The following is a 15,241-nucleotide window of genomic DNA, read 5'->3' on the forward strand; positions in this document are numbered from 1 at the left end:
CAAAGATATTGAAACCGATTTTTTTTAATCTTCAACATGTACTTATTATGAAGTGCAAGAGCAAATTTAGAGAAACAGTAATGTGATACTAAAATGAATATATAAATAAACAGTATCTTGGTTAAGATCCAGAAGTGTCACTGGTTTTTCTGGACACCCACACTTAACACAGTTGACAGGAATTACTTGCACATCTATGAAGATTCCAGTAATGCTGAATAATATATGCAGGTTTTCAACAAACATATGGCGATATCTAGATTGCGTCTCTTTTTTTTTTTCAGGGAAAGCCTTTCTTAGTTAAGGAGGACAATACCAAACCACATTCTCCAAGGATTTTGAGAGAATAGCTCCTCATTTATTAAAAGAGCCTGGGTGTTAAACTTGCCTCCCTATGACAGAAAAAAAAGACAAAGGATGCCTTTTTGAGTAAATTGAAATCCTCTATCTAGCAGGGAAAGGTACACATTTTGCCCTGAAAATTGCACAAAGTGGTCTTCTTACTTTCCAGAAACTTGTTGTGTTAGTACATCTTCTAATGCCTCTGGACACAATGTTGCTCTTGGCATCCTTGAGTGTTTTAAGATCTTCAGTATTACATACCCTCCACCAGATGAACAGTATTTGTTATAATCTTGGACCTTAAAAATTGGAGTATAATGATTTGCAAATCATTAAATTCAGTTTTTCTTATATTTTACATAGCATATAAACATTTTTGCATACTTCCATTTTACTCGGTGTCTGTACTTTTTTGCAATTGTGGTTACAAGTTCAAAATATGATTCAATTTTACGTTTGACATTAACAAGGGAATAGTGTGAGTTGGTTTAATATCTATATAGGTGACAATAAAATATGAATCTTCATGGGCAAACACTTATCTGTCTTTTGTTGCATTGTATCATGATGTGAAGGTTAAATATTACTGTCATTGAGCAGTCCCAGCGATAACCATGTATTGAAGGGTTTTCAGTCACACAAACTTCTAAAATCACCAAGTAAACACATGCAACACACTCTTTTGTTATAGCTTGTGAGTGCAGACACACACACACACAGAGACGTACATATATAAGTTAAAGAGGGATAGTACTGCCATATAATTTGTCTCTTATGATGAATTCCTATTGGTGTCTCCTGAGACATCGAGCCTCTGTTGGCAAAGCAACACATTTTTCAAAGTCAGTCCACTGCTTCCTCATTATCTCTTCTTTCTACTTCCCTCACTCAACTCAATTGATTTTTCATATCCTCCACTCTTTCAAATTTTATCCATCATCAGAAAAAAACCTCTCACATCACCTAAAGAATCTGACCAATAGTTACTGGGATCTCTCTGATTACTGAGAAAAAAGGTTTGATACCATAGGTTTGAATGTTGCCATATGTGTGCTTTATTTTAACAGGGCAACAGTCAAAAAAAAAAAAAAATAGAGGAACTGATATGTAGAAAATAAATATAAGTCAGGAAGAAAGATGGAGGGAAGTAGAAAGAGAAGGGCGGGGAAATGTTAAAGGAACAAAAAAGGTGAAGAAAAAGCAAAAGATGTCACAGTTGTTCCATTTCCTGGCTGTCTGAAGTCAGCTCTAAAAATTGGAAACAGTGGCGTTCCCTAATCTCCCATCACCTGCACAGAGTGTATTCAGTGTCTGATAAACCACCCTGCAACCCCGAACTACCACACACACACTCACACACCGATTTAAATATAAAAGGATCATCCTGCTAAAGAGGAACAGACACACGCGCAGCTCCATATGAACTAAGGCAGTTTGTGTAAACTCTATAATTGAACTTTATCTGAAGTCATGATAGGTTTGTGCTATCTGTGTTGATATTTAAAAATACTGGCACAGTAGCTGTGGCGGCTGGAATAACAGTCCTTCGGAAAAACGCTATCGGATTCAGTTCCTGCCGAGTGAGTCGCCTCAGAATCGGCCTGCTGTGGTTGAGAAATGAGGCTGCCGGGCAGATGTCATATCCGGGAATGTGTCGGTGAGCAGTAGATCGCACTGTATATTCCTGATTACTTAGTCACGGGCCTTATCTGCAAACTGCCACATGGCTACTTGACAGTTGGCTTGGCCCGGCCTTTCCTGTGTCCTCTTTTTCTATCCGATTTTATTTACATTTTTCTCCATGCCTTTTCTTTCTAGGCGTCAATCTGCAACCTTTTATTCTTTCTTAGTCTCTCTGTTCACTGGATGAATGTAAAATGAGGAATGAAAGGAAGATAAGATGAAAAAGTTTGTCACGGACACAAGAACAGGATTTGCTTCTAATGCCTATGTTTCCTGCCAAAACTCTGAATATTTTCCAAGATAAAGTAATGACTAAAAATATCTATTGGCTTTTTAAATTTTCTTGTGCTGCCAATTTCAGATAATTGGAAGCAGAATGGTAGGATGTTGTTTGTGACTATTAAGATAACTTCACTGTGCTTCCTTGTAATTCCAGTTGCCTGATGATCTAAGACAAAAATGTCAGGTCAGAGACGCAATTTTTGTGTGCGCAAAACACACAACCAAACCTCACAGCAGTGCTATTGAGACCCTTGGGTTGTCTAATTTAAAAGTTTTCATTTGAGCAAACAGCCAGAGAGTATAATTTTATAAGACCAAAACAGATACATGAAAAGGGCTCCAGGTAAGTTAAGAAATATAATCTTCAAATGAATTTTGCAAAGACCAATGAGGGTAAATGAAATGCTTACTATTCAGACATCTAACATCAAATATGTTTTCATCCATGTGTGAGGGAATTCCTTGTAGACCGATGATTTTGCTTGTGAGAAAGAAATGTTTAGCTTTTCCCAGCAATGTAATATTGCATTGCTAAGCACAGCACTGGTACTTTTAATTAAAAAAGTCTGGATACTTCTCTCTCCACAGAGACCACATTATGTCCTGATATAACATCAGTAATTTCCAAAAACTTAAATAACACAGAAGACTGCTGTACCTGGAACTAACAGCAACACGAGGACTTAACAGCCAATGACAGCCATCCTCTCATGGGCTATTTTACCCCTGGACATGCTGTGAAGACACCTGTGTGATATATTTCTGCAGTAAGGTTGACATAAAAATTCAAAGCTAGTGTAAACTCTTAATGTTGCAATGAGTCCAGTTTATGAACTGTGACCTTTTATTTCCCCTCTGTCACTTCCACAGCACATGTGAACACGTCTGATTTATAGCCAGACCACAAACCGAAGTTATTATCTCATTTGCATTAATAAAAGAAAAGTATTATTGTAATAAATCCACTAGCAAATCACAAACAGGCTATTATAGAAATACTAATGAAGGTGATAAAAACAATGCATCCAGAGATATTGTTAGAGCGTATCTGTAATCTAATTTCATTATGAAATGTTGATGTGATTAGCGCCTGGGAGTTAATCATCTCGTAAAGGGAATGATGATTCTGTGCACATAAAGCAAAGAGTGACGCTTGCTCCCCCGTGTCTGTTTAAAACAATCTGTATCTACTTCTGCCACCTCTGCTGTGAGTGTGGCTGTTGGGATATATGTGTGGGTCTGTTAATGTGTGTTAACTTTTTCTCGCATGATTGTGTAACGTATATGTGCGTATCTCTTTCAGCGACACATTAACACCCTTTCAGTGGCAGAATCTGCAGGAGTCCACCCTGGGGGACAAACACAGCTATGGCACAATATGTCTGGGACGTGGAACCTACTGGTATCAAAACACCTGCTCCCTTCACTGTCTCCTTCTATTACTCCATTTCCTCTCCTACATTTTCTCTAGCCACCATGTTCCTAAGATCGTTTTAAATCTCTGAAATTACAGTAACATAGTAGAAGGTGCGGGAGGAGGGACCACTGGAGTATCACAAATAAAACCACTCACCACCCTAATTGTGACTTATAACTCCTCCAAACTACATCTCCTTTTATTGATGATATACTGTAGATTTTATGAGATCAGTATGTCTTGTAACATCCGAGTAACACTCATAAAACAATGACACCTTTACTGGCTCCCAATAAAAAGAACAGTTTCACTTTCAACTGCTTCTTAACTGCCAGAAATTCAAGTTCCACACCAATTCCCAGCCCGTCCTGGATATTTTCTGTGTTGCCTACAAATTCCTGTTAACAGTTGTGAACCTGAGCTTTACAGTGCTGCTTACTGATCCCACTTTGCATGCAGTGTATTTTTCCACTCCATCTCTTTTTCTCCTTTTCTCACCCACCTGAGTGTACTTTATATTTCTCTCCCTGTCATGCTATTCTCTCTCCCTTTTTGGAAAGTTGGTTAAATAATATTTAAGCTTTTATGAGATTTGAATTATTTAATCTAAAATGATAGTTAACCAGGGAGCCTTGCAGCTTCCAATCAGTTTCCAAGAGAAGGATTATGGAGGAGGGTCAGCTGACACACGCTGGCTGATTCAGATAGACCACTGGTGTGGGCATGACCAGCGTCACTGTGCTAATCTGAGTGAGGTACAGTATAAGCCAAATCTGACATTGCAAATCTGAAATATAATTCCCTCTCCGTTTTGCTCCTGTGTTGACTTTCACATCAGACATGTGACTTTGATGTTGTTGCTTCTATTTTTCCCCACCTCTGTAATGTGTCTGCAAGGGTGAGCATAGAGGCAGGGGATCAAAGAGCATATAAGAATGACACTGTTGCAAGGTAATAAACCTCCAGAATTGAGCTGATTGTGCATGCATGTGGTCACACAGCTCGTGTGGCACATCCCACTATTAAAAGCTCCAATGCACTGGTCTGTGAAGTGATTTTTATTTTTATTTTTGGGGGGTGGGGAGGGGGGGGGGGGGTGTCATTGTGCTCCTCATCATGATCACTAAAATAACTATATGCATGCACTTCTAAAACTGAGATAGCTTCCAAAACGAAGTTTTTGACATAAGCCAGTGACTCAGAAGCAAGAAGAGCTGTTGGATAGTGAAGAAAACAGTATTTGCTGGATATTTTCTTCCTTTATGATCACAGATACACAAAGAAATAGACAGAGGGGTCGAAGCTGGAATGACAATAAAGATTCCTGGTTGGAACTGGGAATTTTCTAGTCTGCATCACAGGCAGCATGGTTTAGTCCTGGTCCAGAGGGCTCCTTACTAGAAAATGTCTGTGGTGTACAATTATGTTGCTTGGTTACTCTGAAAGGAGGAGAAAGAAGAAATTGAGCTACCTTGTGTTTATTTAGTTGGATGTTTGGTAAGTTTCAAATCATAATGTGGAAAATGTCTGATTAAACAGTCACAGTTGTATTCAGTAACCTCTTCCCTAATTATCTCTGCTACCGCTGGCTCTGCAGAGATGATGGGGAAAAGAGGCCGGGAACAGAAAAGGTCAGGTGACTTTGCTCCTCTTCATCCATCTTTGAAAAATATGTGAGATGAAGCGAAGAGGGAGGGACCGGCAAAGAGCCTGGGCATGAAATTGTTGCAAGGTAATGAAGCTGCATGTACATATATGCGTACATGGAGCTCGTGCAGAATTTATATCAATTAACTGCTTCACTGCCTCCTCTGTATACACAAAGGTATTTACTTTTACTTGTTGTGGTAGCCTAATTGTATTCCGATCAATAATGCAAACACATCGCCACCGGGAAGTGTTGCTGTAGATTGACCTCCATTGTGTGGGCATGTCATGACAGAAGGAGAAAGGGGTGAAAAAAAACTTTTTGCACTTTTACAAAAGAATGAATAAAAGAGTAGGACTTTTCTTCTTTGACATTTATATGTTCTATATATACATATATATGTATATATGTATATGTAATACACGTTAATTTCAACAGACCACACAAAACTCCAGTGTTCTGAAGTAAGAATAAGGTACAGTGTAATTCCACTATAATGAGTATCTTAGATTGATAACTTATTGCCTTCTTTAATTTCTATGACACATGGATATCTGCATATTGTGCTTTGTTTCCTGATATCATACACAGTCACCACTACAGTGTAGAAATCGCTCTACAACCAATCAGCATAATGATTTGCTTGAGAAGCTACACAATCATGGCTTGCTGAGGGAAACATGGCTCAAGTCCTCAATGTTGTCTGGTTTCTGCATTTGTCATAAGTGGAGTGCAAAGAAGCTAAATGCGGCAAACGACACTGAGCAATCTTTTTAATCCTACAGTGTTGCTTACCAGGAACTTTAGCCAACATTGCATTTACTGTTTCAGTCATTTACAGTCTGTAAATGACTGAAAGTCTGAATTATAGCAGAATAATATCTTCTCTCAGCAATGCTGGATCTTCTATCTCTTTTGTTGGACAGAGGGCAGAGTAGAGGCTACATTAATTGACTATCATGAAGTTCAAAGCAATATTACAAGGGATCAAGTCAAGGCAAGCTGGTTAGCATGCTAAAAGTAGTAGAGATCACTGCATTACATCATAGATGTTAATTGTTTACATTTGGTTAATGGTTTAACCAAATGTAAACAATTAGTTTTGGCTATTTTTGTTTTAGTTTTTCCTTTAATGCTTTGAACAAAGGAATCGATTTTTTTTTAAATCTGGTGGAAAAAACCCAACAACTTCAAAGCTGCAGCCCTTAGCTTCATCAAATCATATCCCCAGTGTCGCACATAATTCCATCTAGTGACATGTTCTTTCATCCTTCCATGAATTGTGGGAAATATAGTTTATTTTATTGTTCTATTGTTACCATCCTGCTCCCCAAAAACACTCCCTAGTGTGTACTAAACTACACAATATTCCTTACTTTAAAAAAGTATAACTCCCTTGCAGTTGTATGCTTGCCGTCTAAGTGAATGACCAGGAGGTACAGTTGATTTTCATACAACAGAAAGTTTTAACCATGGCAGGTTTAAAATTTGAATGTAATTGCAAAGATATTAGGCAGTGGATTCTTCACACACTCTCCACAGTTTTCATTGTCACCAGTCTCACAACGAAATTTACCTTTGACTTTTCAGATATTAATATCATCATCGATTTATCCAATCGGACATTTTTGTCAAGTTTTATTATCACTGCTGCATACCTCCTGAGCCCTCAGAGGCCTGAACTTTGGATTTTGACCACCCAAATACAACCAGCTCACCCATGAAGCCCTGTGATTATGTGTGTCAAATTCAAAATTCCTTCAATACCCTTTTTTTTCATGAAAATCTGCTGGCCAGAGTAGCCAAAAACATAATACCCCCATCACTGGCTGTTGCCAGCACAGAAGCGTGATAAGGTGAGTTGAACAAGGACACGTGGGCTTTGTGGTAAAACCACAGCAAATGTGATCCCACATTTTGAATTTAAGCTTTGAAATTTGCCAGACATTTAAGTGGTAGATATGTGATGTGAAACTGAGAGCAAAAAATAGACGATTGTGTGCATGTACATAATGGACTCTGAGAGACACAGAATGAGTGAGTGGGGCTGTTGGCCTCTGTCCTTGGTGAGTAATGACCACAGAGGAGGACAGATGATCATGTTCATCAGCTCCCAGAGCTGAGGCTACCAGCCCCCCTGCTGGGGAGGATCAGTCAGGCTGATGGGCCATAATCTGTGTGTGAGTGTGTGTTTATACGTATGTGTGTGCGCGAGCTTGTGGTCGAGTAGAGAGAGCAGAAATAGCGAGGGGGCTGGGTGAAAACTGCGATGATGATTCTTACCGCGTATTATGAAGCATATAGGAGGAAGAATGTACACTGTACTGTGTTAGAGTGTGCTTGCATACAATTGCACGAAAGGGGAGCTTATGTGTGTGCACGCTATTAAAAGTACTTACATTTATTAGAGAGCTGCTTTATGTCTGGCAGTTGCAGGACTTGCTTAAGGGGGAAATTAGGTGTGCTGACTACCCTTTTAATTACCATGTCATTAAAGTTTGAAAAGTAGCTAAATAGCCAAGGTTGGTAGTATACACTGAAGAGCTGCAAAGTGGTGGATATCACTGAGGCATTTCTATAGGCTGTTTACTTTTTTTCCCCACTTACTTACTTATTTACTTACTGTATGTTTTAACTTTTATCTTCTATTTTTATCATTGTGTATATTTCCAGTTTTTATCTGTTGTACAGTGTCCTTGGGTGCTTTGAAAGGCGCTATTTAAATAAAATGTATTATTATTATTATTATTATTATTATTTATTTTCAGCTTCTGGCTTCAATTTTGAACTCTGAAATCAGGTTTTATGCAGCTATAATTTCAGTTTAAGTAAGTGACAAAATGAGTGATTCTACCTAGAACAGTTAGACATGTAAATGAACAAGATCAAAATAACTGAATCTATATGGAAACAATCATATGAACTGTTTGTGTAGAGACATTTTTCATGCCATCGAGATCAATCTGTTCTCATATTTTGAATGAAGCACATGTGATGATTTCTTTTTCGTTTCTTTAAAAATAGTCGTATAAAGGGAAGATGCTCCTTTGAATCTCCTGCAGGCCTCGCTTCTGAGCGTTCAGAAAAGATTTTATTGATTGGAGTTTCAACCTGTGTTCACATCACTAGTTCTCGCTTTACAAAAACAGTATCTCGCTTGACAATCTGCAATAAACTGTATTGCTTTCCAAGCTAAACTGTGAGAATGATCAATTCAAAGTAGTGTGTGTGTGTGTGTGTGTGTGTGTGTGTGTGTGTGTGTGTGTGTGTGTGTGTGTGTGTGTACACTGTCTTTCAGCATGTGGCTATGACAGTGAGGGAAGACACAAGAGACTGTTAAGTAATAGTCTTTGGGTTACAATGATGCAAACCCTTGAAACAGTATTTTCATTGTTTTAATTCATCTTGCTGTCTTAAGGACTCAAACTGAGGCACAAACAAACCTTGTAAAAGGCTAAATATTACTTGCTTGCTGCAGAATGGTATGAGCATGTCTCCTCACTTTAAGTAGCACCAAATCAATGTAGCCCTCATGGGGAGGATAGTGATTTTCATTACAGAAATGATCTCAAGTCAGTGTGTTAATTGAAAGGAAAAGACTGTAATATCTTAAACTGTTTTTGTTAATTAGATTAAAACCCACTGTGCAACTTTAAAGTTGTTGTTTTTTGCCTAAGCTGGCTCAATACTTCTGTATTTTCAAAGCCACCAAAAGTAAAGCGCGAACCTTTACAATGTTGATTTAAATTAGCTTGATTTAAATTATATATGGTATATGTTGTATATATAATCTTGCTTTGCTACATTTACATATATATTATTTAAAAAAATCCTGCACTATCCAAATGAAACAACACCAGCTAAGCGAGGACTCCTTACCCTCCCACTCAGGACGTCCCCTCAATCCTGCACATTACTCTCAGAATTGCTGCTCACTGAACAAATACTTTGAAAACAGAAGCAAATAATCCCCATTAAACTCTAACACACGTCATGATATAACTACCAAATATCCCTGGTCTTTACTCAGCAAAGTTACTCACGTCACTTTCTGTGAGGACATCGACATAAGCGAAAACGGAGCTCTACTGCGGATTCGGGTCTGTTCGCTCTAGATAGTGAAAACACCTGGCGTGAAGATTCCAGGTTGCAGTTCCTTGATAGGTCGACCCTGCAGTACCCACTACTCCGCGTCCCACTTCATTGCGCTCGCTCGATGTCAATCTCCCCTTCAGAACCCTCCCCCGAGATATCAAATAGGCCGCGTGGCTCTCCGGATCCCGCACTACTTGCCCAGACGGCATTCGCTCGATTCAAACACTGAGTGCGTCTCTGCTGCGGTGCGTTGCGCGCAGGCTGGAGAGAGATGACAAGAGCCCCGCGGAACTGGCCAGAGAAACATGGATCTCCGTAAAACGCTGATTTCGGTGCTTTGGATATTATTGCTGAACGAAGTGAAAGACTACAATGCAGAAGAAGGTATGTGAAAAAAATTAACGGATCGGTTGTTCCCAAACTGGCTACGGCAGCCTTAATCAGGAGACAGATGTCCGCCGTAAAGATAGTTTGACATTTGCACTTATCCTGTGATGAGAAGCAGGTGCATAAGAGGAAATTAATGTTGGCGGACTTTTAATTAAAAACAAAAGAAAAACATTAGAGAGATAGATGGAGAGGCGGTGATTACCAGATAATGGAGCGATAGATGCGTTTGAAAAAGCTGTAGTGTGACAGAAAACGCATTTGTGCTGAATTCAAAGCGACGGCTCTCAAGCGTCCGGATAATAGATCAGATTTTTTAATCTTTCAGTTTAACACAGACAAACACGTCACTTTAGTTTATTAGTTTGTCACAAAACAAGCAAACAAAAACAACGGATTACTCTTTAACAGCAGTGCTACAGAGTTTAGATGGTAAACTTGACAAAAAAATAGTGATGTGCACAAGTTTAAAGATTTTGCTGTAAAGGCACAAAGTGTAGACTATGCGCTGTGACAGATGTGTGATCCCACATAGAGCCAGTGCTTGCTTTAACATTTACTTTATGATTTATTCAGGAAGTGAGTTTGGTTCAGACAGCCGTCCTCGTTATGAAAAAGAAATCCTCGGGCTGTTGCCACAAAGATATGACTTGTACGGAAGGCTTTCGTCGCGGCATCTTTGTGCAACTGGTTTCTTTGTCTTTTCATACTCAGTCACTGAAGCTGTGACGCGGACCACGGGATGCATTATAAGATGTTGACTCAGTGCTTATCTGACTGTATGAATCTCCCCATTCAGCTCACTTTACCTTCTATTTTTCTTCATCAATTTTTAAATAGCGAGGCGGCGGCATTAATTCCTCTCTTTGGCTCTTCAGCGGCATTAAATGAAGTTATGAAACAGTGGTTATGCAGGAGAACAATGTGTGATTCAGTGGGGGATTATATATAGATTTAATGCTGATGTGGGATTAGGATGTGGATTGCTGGCTTGTTTAATTGCCCGTTTGCATCTGCACTGAGGTGTGTGAGAGAGCTGGGAAGGTACTGCTGTGGTCCAGTGATTTACCAGCACCCTGGCTGATTGCCACAGGTAAATACTTTCACCACCAGCAAGTTATCCAAGATATTGTAGACAAATTGAGATTTTAATCATTCAGCCTAACCCAAGCTGCTGAATGGACATGCATTTCTGGCTGCTGGTTCAGGTGTAAAGTCACTGTAAAGCCACAAACAAACATGCAGCTGTAGTGTATAGTAACCAATATTGACTCTGAGAAAAGTAGTCTACTTTTGGCACACTTGACACACTTTACACCCATACATCATTGACACGCATTATGCATTATACATTATACATATACACACATTAGAGCAGAACTGGCGCACATGCAGCCCACGGTCAAATGCACACACTCACTTGGCATGCACACGTTGCACCTGCATGCAGGCTTTCTAATGAAACATACACTTGTTCGCATGTACATGGTGTGGCATTTTTTTGGTACTAAAGGCCCCTTTTTGTGGGCACGCATGCAGAGACTCATTCACATATGAAAAGTCACATGCCCACATTTGTACTCTTCATTTACCCATACACACATTTCCTCTAGAGCATTGCCAGATTGATTTGGTTCTCTGGAATGCTGGGTAGCCGGATTTGGATGCTAGCTTTTGTTTAATTGATGTTGTGACAGCGATTAATTGCTGTGAAAGCAATGTGCTCCTGAAGGCTTGTATTGGCAGCAATTCTTCTCGCTGTTCCTAAGGATTTGAGAGATGGGGGGAAAACACAGGGGAGATTTTTTTCCCTCCACTTTTTTCCCCCATTATATCCACATTAAATGAGGCAATTTACCCACCTGTCTACATGCATTCTGTTAGTTCTAACCAAGAAGCTCAGGCACACGACGGCCTTTTCAACAGAGAATTGCATTTGTGCGTTTAGGCATTTGAAATTTTGTATCTACTAATGCATTGCATTATATATATACATATATCTATATACACACACTCTTTGATTAGCATTCCTGATGATTCCCTTTTTTGGTCTGCCCTTGTGCCTATTCTAATCCTTCAGTAGCTGTTATTCCCAGTTCTATATATCATTTAGTATTTCTGTGCTCTTATTTCATTTCCCCTCGTGTGCCAGCAGCATTTTCCTGCCTCTTTAATGTGCAGCTACATTCTTATGTTGTTGTTCCTTCCTTTAGCGCTCCCTCTATTTTCTTTCTTCCTGTTTTTCTTTGTTTCCCCCCGTCCTCTCACACATGACCCTCTTATTTCTCCTCTCTTTTGCTCCTCTTTTTTTCCTCCATCTTCTTCCTGCTTGCGCATGTGCTCAACCTCTTTAGCTGACTTAGCAAACACTAATATGACCAGGGGGTTCCGACAGGCAGAGCCGGGTGTCCACCATCGTACTCTAGCGCATTACACACAGTCAATCTAGCCACTCCTCCTCCCTTCAGGTCTCTTTTCTCATTCCCCACACCTCACCGCTAACGCACCTTGGCATCTCATTGGGATCTCATTTACTTTCTCTCTCCTCCATCACTCCCTCCCTTTCTCCCTCTGCATCCATCCATCCTGTCCTAAGCTGAGAGAGGGAACAACCCTCATACAGAACAATAGAGGCAGAGTGAGAGAAGAGTGGAGTGATTGAAAACGTGAGGTGGAAGAGTCTCAGAAACTGCAGCGTAACCTGTGAGTTTATCCTGTTTGTGGGACCGTAGCTTTGTTCACTTGCTCGCTGCATCAGAATGACTGTTGTGAACTGCCTGCACTATGCTCTTGGCAGACATGCAGCAGTCTATTGTTTACCTAGAGCCTTATTATACTGGCACTCTTCCCAAACCAGCATGCCATATCTAATTTCATATTTACAGGTACCATTATTTACCGTAATGCATTGTAAAACTGAAATATTAGTGATACAATTTTAGTATTTTTATGATCGAACATGTTTAATGATAGATCCACAATATCCATACATACCCAAAGTGCCTGTTTCATTATAATGCAGTGACTGATCCTTAGAACTGAGACTGAACTGAACTATTTCTAATGGATTTCTTCAGAGACTTTAGACTTTTTTTAACAGTGGGGTTTTTACATGCTAGAAAGGTATAGTATTAAAACAGAGATAAGACTACATCTTGAATTCTGTGCCAGTGTACCTGTTGACCCTTTGACTGTGTAGAAGGTGCGTTTGTGGACAGCTCAGCCAGTGATCCCAGACCTTAACCGGAATTGTGGTTCTTTCATGTTTTTATTTACCCCAGTTTGTGTCTGTATGCCCATGCATAAGTAAAGTCAGTAAGTTTTGGTATGCGAAAAACGCTCAGGCTAAAGCATTTTTCATCTTGCATAGTGACATCTTCACCTCTATTTGCATTGCCCAGGAAGAATTTGCTTCAACCTGCATATTTCCATTTATTTCGTCCGCAACAGCACCGCTTTAAAAATCTACATTGTGTTTGGTCTGGAGTTTGACTTTACCACAAATAATGTGAGGCTTTTTATTTTCCCCAGAGCAATTATTGTGAGCATTTTAGACACATAAGCAACAGATAAACCGTAACATATGCACCTCATTCTTTAACCTTAATAAAATAGCCAATTTAACAGAAATACTGAAAATAAAATGTTGACAGTTAATCTTAGAAATGCTGAAATTATTTATTAATTATTATGGAATGTGTAAGATCCAGTGTTATCACAGTCACTGTTGCACCGATGTTGGCCACAGATCTTTGATTTTAAGTGTTGTGCTAAAACACTGAAGCACTGGTTTAAGTAGGACAGGCAAATCTTGGATTAATGTGTGTACATTGCCTGCCAATTACATAGATAACGTTTTATAATGCCAAAAAACAGCTTTATCTAGATACAGATACTTCTGTTGACTTGGAAGCAGTTTAATTCATCTATATATTTATTAAACTGTACTCCTATGTCATATCATCACTAAATCTTATAATTAGTGCTTAGAAGCAATCTGATTTACTAATATTGGGATCATCAGCTATTGCCAGACTGGCAAAGGGGTAGCTATCCACCCTCCCAGGCATCAGTTGGAGCTAATTGCCTGTGATTACTGCAAGGTTATTTCTGCTCTGCTGCCACGGCCCTGGACCGATGCACTAGACCATCTCGTTGGCTGGCAAGGACTGCTTTAGACCTGTGCATGTTAGATCAGATGACTCTGACCTCTGTGAGTATGAAAGGTCAGAGTGATTTGTGAAGATGGCAGGCGTAGCAGTGCAGCGCTCTCTTGTCAAGGCCTCGGGGACACTGTCATTTTCTGGAAAGACGAGACGAGGGCTGAGGCAGAAGGGAGGGTAGAGGCACAGGTGTGGTGAAATTAAAAGAGGGAGAGGGAGATGGTGGAGCCTCACCCCAAAAATTACGTGTTACAAGCAGAGAAAGGGGAGAGGCGGTGTCTTGAGTTCAAGACTAAGGACACAGGTAGGAGGGAGTGACAGAAAGAAAATTGGAGGGGAATAAAGGCGGTTGGAAGAGAGCTAGAGATGAGGGCCTTGTAAGCTGCCACCACTCATTGTTGTACAACACTTGTAAGTTTCATGTGATCAAACAGACTAAGAGTTAATATAAGAAGTCAATTCAGCAGCTCAGCCAGATTCGTATTTACCCCCCACTCCACGGGAATTGAAAGGCTGATAAATTACATGTGTAAGAGAGCGGATGTGTAATGTATGTGTATTAGATACCGGTAGGGGTCACCTACTTTTTTTTTTTGGTCCAGTGTAGTGTAAAGAGACTACTATAGGATCTGGGCTATTCTGCTGGGTCCGCAAGAATGAGCTATCACTAGAGGGTGGGAGTGTGTGTATGGAAGAGAAAAAGAGCAATCTTTGTGTGTGTTTAGAGGTAGGAGGGAACAATGGGGGTTTTTAGCAGGTGTTTCAGCCATATTGGACAGTTACGAAGGGGCTTTGTGCAGCTGTCTATGATAGATGAAGGAAGTGCAGATGGACTACACATTTATTGCTCATTTAACTGATTAATCTATGCTGAAACCTCTCCTTCAGCTGTTATCTATGCATATGAATACCACAGCCTGTATGTGTGTTCACATACTTATTCGCATTGGCTTGCAGCCATGTTACGTGAGAGAAATGTCTGGGTTGTTTTTTTTTCCATTTTGGCTTTCATACTTAGGCTGTGATTGTTATTACAAGAGAACTGAAAAGCACCCTTGGACTGTGCAGTTTTGGAAAGAGCGTAATCAAAGTGCAATGTAGCTTGACCAACTTGTTGTTGACATTGTAAATTCTATTAAAATGAGATGAAATGTTATTAATTTGCGTGTGGGTTAATTGAATCGTTGCTGCAGCAAAAGTATTTCAGCAAAGACAGGAAATTAA

General features: G+C 39.8%; 1 protein-coding gene across 2 annotated transcripts in view; it reads left to right on the forward strand.

Moving 5' to 3' along the window:
• Positions 1-9,772: 9,772 nt before the first annotated feature.
• epha10 (EPH receptor A10) overlaps positions 9,773-15,241 on the forward strand; it is a 182,203-nt gene continuing 176,734 nt past the window's right edge. For both annotated transcript variants that reach the window (XM_085346411.1, XM_085346410.1), the window contains exon 1: positions 9,773-9,851. In XM_085346411.1, coding sequence (XP_085202537.1) covers positions 9,773-9,851 — 79 coding nt within the window. The remainder of the gene's footprint in view (positions 9,852-15,241) is intronic.

This window comes from Diplotaxodon limnothrissa, linkage group LG22, assembly GCF_057381915.1.
Source record: "Diplotaxodon limnothrissa isolate DT_005_m linkage group LG22, D_limnothrissa_male_GT1.1, whole genome shotgun sequence".
In the NCBI taxonomy this organism is placed as follows: domain Eukaryota; kingdom Metazoa; phylum Chordata; class Actinopteri; order Cichliformes; family Cichlidae; genus Diplotaxodon; species Diplotaxodon limnothrissa.